This window comes from Charadrius vociferus, unplaced genomic scaffold (assembly GCF_000708025.1).
Source record: "Charadrius vociferus isolate BGI_N301 unplaced genomic scaffold, ASM70802v2 scaffold282, whole genome shotgun sequence".
Classification (NCBI taxonomy): Eukaryota; Metazoa; Chordata; class Aves; order Charadriiformes; family Charadriidae; genus Charadrius; species Charadrius vociferus.
The window spans coordinates 7,498,299-7,501,743 of NW_009647731.1; the positions used below are offsets into that span (position 1 = coordinate 7,498,299).

The 3,445-nt window shown below is 37.1% G+C and overlaps 1 protein-coding gene across 1 annotated transcript in view; it reads left to right on the plus strand.

Annotated features, from left to right (window-relative positions):
- Positions 1-3,445, plus strand: part of ATRNL1 (attractin-like 1) — a 580,396-nt gene that overhangs the window by 349,004 nt on the left and 227,947 nt on the right. The window contains exon 28 of the mRNA XM_009881641.1: positions 2,455-2,533. Within this exon, the coding sequence (XP_009879943.1) occupies positions 2,455-2,533 (79 nt within the window). The remainder of the gene's footprint in view (positions 1-2,454; positions 2,534-3,445) is intronic.

Below are 3,445 nucleotides of genomic sequence, written 5' to 3' on the forward strand. Positions count from 1 at the left end.
ATTGGTTTAAAAAGCTTAAAAATTGTTGCTGCAAAAGTGGATTTATTTTGGTGGTCAGTGTGTGTGTCTGCTTTTCTTTAGACATCAAATATAAATTCGCAGTAAACTTGTACTTGCTTTCAAAGGAGACTGGAGAAAGGGGAGACAGAGAAAGATAAATTTTAGAAAGTTAAATCAATGCATGAACTGGAGCGATGCATTAAACAAAATGGTGAAAGTTCTCTGATGATCAGTTTCTGTCATAACATTCTTTGTGCTACTTAGATATGTTGTAAAAAACTCTTCTAGTAAGAAATACTGTGATAATAAAGTGGTGTATCAATTAAAATGTTATTACTGTTAGTTCCTTTCTGTGAAGACCCTTGCAGAAAGATGATTTACACTGAGAGTCATTAAAGTGTAAGGTTGAGATTGCTGCTCTTAATTCCCCAAGGTTCTTGAACCAGCACTTGCCCTCTCACATCTTTTTATTACAGGTCGTTGACTCTTCCAACAATTTTCTATTGGCAGATAGGTTCTTAGATATGCCGAACTGTTCTGATCCATTGATCAGAATCAATCAAAATTCCAAGTACATTTGTTTTTTAAAGGTGCCAAGAACCAATAAAAGCTCAATGCAGTACTTAAAATAGTCCTACAAGGAGAGAAGCAGAATATATCTTCCTTTCCATAAAAATCCCTAAGTCCCAATGAACATTAAAAAACTGCTAAAAAGTGCTGGTGGTTGACATTGGCTGTTAAGAGGAAAGTCAGACTTTGCATCTAGAAATGATACTTTAACCATTTTTCCTTTCAGGTTCAGAACAACCAGCCTTCTTGGAGCTAAACAGACAGAATTAATTCTCTTAAGTAAAAAAGAGCTGTTAATTTTAATTGACCATTCTATGCCCAAACCACTTTATATATTTGGTACTTTTGTCTTTCAAACTTGGCCTCACTCTGGCAGGCTTTCTCAAGGGTGTTCAAAGAAGAAATTGATAAAAAAGAATTTTGAAAACTTGTAGTGAAAAGAGTTTTAAGTGAGTTAGGTAGATAGACATCCATATTGATTGACTGATAGAAAGCCATATTGATTTGTATTACTTTAACCATCAAGGAAAGTTTGTGTTATGGAGACTGACTTTTGGACATACTCCGAGCACTGGTACTTTTTGTTGTCAAAGATTCAGTGGTACAGCTGATTCTTTTGCTTGCAGACCAAAGAATGTTTGGGTGATTTCATTCCTTTACCTTAACAGTGACATTAAACTACAGTTGCCATAAACAGGTTTCTAATAGTCTCCATACTACAGATAAATATTGAATGCCATGAGCTGCTATTTCTGGAGATGTATCCTCCAGGTCATCATTTCAGTTCTGTTTACAGCATGACACGGGGAAACGTTGGTGTTACTGCATGGATAATGATTATATTTTGCATTTATGCACCGTGCTCCTCTGAACTACACTACTTCAGGGTATTCGTGGTATTTCCCATATTAGTTAAAGAATACATCTATAAGCTTTTTGGCATAAAAAAATTATGCATGATTAGTATAATTCAATAGTTACAGGACTGCATGAATTGCAAACACTGTGTATAGCAGGTATGCTAACATGACTAAAAGTTCTTCACGCAGCTAGAAAATCCAGATATTTTTATCAAAAACTGTCTAAAAAATTAAAAGATCTTTTGACTGCTTACATTAGGTGTCAACTTTAGAAGCCTCTTGTCAGTATCCAGAAATACCCTAAAAGAGGTTGAGAGTTCACTGATCTTTCTACCAAAATCCTTTATGGACTAAATGTTACAAATACAGAATCACTGGAGCAAGAGAGAAGGAATATGCTCCGATTATGAACTGCAGAAATTTAATAATGTTGATAATATTTTTTTCTTCTTCTGTTGTGTCTTTGGGACTGTAACATGGTAATGTTCTTTGGGATGTTTTCCCTGGGCGATTCACTATAGAAGTACCCAATTTAATAAAGCAGACCTATTGTCAAGTGCAAACCTGGTTCCTTGAACTAATTATACTCCCTGCATATAGTTATCAATTCTGCATACCAGGAATTATTCAGAATTCACAGAGAGAAGTATAAATTGGTATCATTTTTGGCTATAGTTCATCCTCTTTTTCCATCTGCTGAATGTGGAACGTGCAGTGCATATTTGTTGAGACTGTTGTGGGTATGTGGACGGTTGTAACGGAGCTTATCCCATGCTAAGGGAGACAGTAATAGCATTTTATGGAGACAACCACAGCATCAGAGGTCTGTGTTCCCTTTTCACTTTGAACTTGGATGGTTGACTGTTGTTTGTCATCCTGGTAGAGTTTAGTTTTCCTCTATTTTTGTGTGTTTTTTTCCACGCTGAAATGTATTTTCATTACCTTTGTCACCCTAAAAACATAAGCTTTTTCAGACTGTTATGTTACAAATCCTTTTTTTTTTTTTTTTTTCTTGTGATTGCAGTTGTTTCTTATCCTTACTGCTGGTAGCTGCTGTCGTTTGGAAAATCAAACAAACCTGTTGGGCTTCTCGACGGAGAGAGGTATCAATAACTTTAAGATTATTGTGGTAGCTTTTCTTTCAGAATAAATTGAGAGAATTTGTTGAACAATTACATCTCCACTTTCTCCTGTATATACAATTTAAATATCCCTCTAAACTTTTTTTTTTTTACCTTGGACTTTTTTATGCTGAAGAAAACTATTTTTCTTCCTCCTGTCAAAAATTAAAGAAATTGCAGCACTAGGTTGCAGAAAGATAAATTTTCTTTATGGTGGAATATTTAGAACAGAATAGAGTATAATATTTCAGTTGGAAAGACCCTACAATGATCACCTACTAGAACTGCCTGACCACTTCAGGGCTAACCAAGAGCTAAAGCATGTTGTTAAGGGCATTGTCCAAATGCCTCTTGAAAGCTGACAGGCTTGTGGCATCGACCACCTCTCTAGGAAGCCTGTCCCAGTGTTTGACCACTCTCTCTGTAAATAAATGCTTCCTAATGTCAAATCTGAACCTCCCCTGGTGCAGCTTTGAGCCATTCCCACACGTTCTATCTCTGGGTCCCAGGAAGAAGAGATCAGCACTGCCCTCCCCACTTCCCCTCCTCAGGAAGCTATAAGACAGCAATGAGGTGGCCCCTCAGCCTCCTTTTCTCCTAACTAGACAAGCCCAAAATCCTTAGCCTCTCTTCATAGAACATTCCTTCCAGCCCTTTCACCTGTTTTGTTCCTGTCCTCTGCTGCTGTCCTGAACGGACACATTCAGGGACCTTAACATTCTTTTTAAATTGCACTCCCCAGAGCTGCACACAATACTCAAGGGGAGGCTGAACCAATGGTAATACAGCGGAATAATCACCTCTTTTGACCATCTGGTTATACTGTGTTTAATGCATGCCAATACTCTCAGTAGTCTCAAAATAGTAGCGCAAAAACATTGCTAAGTTGGGTGG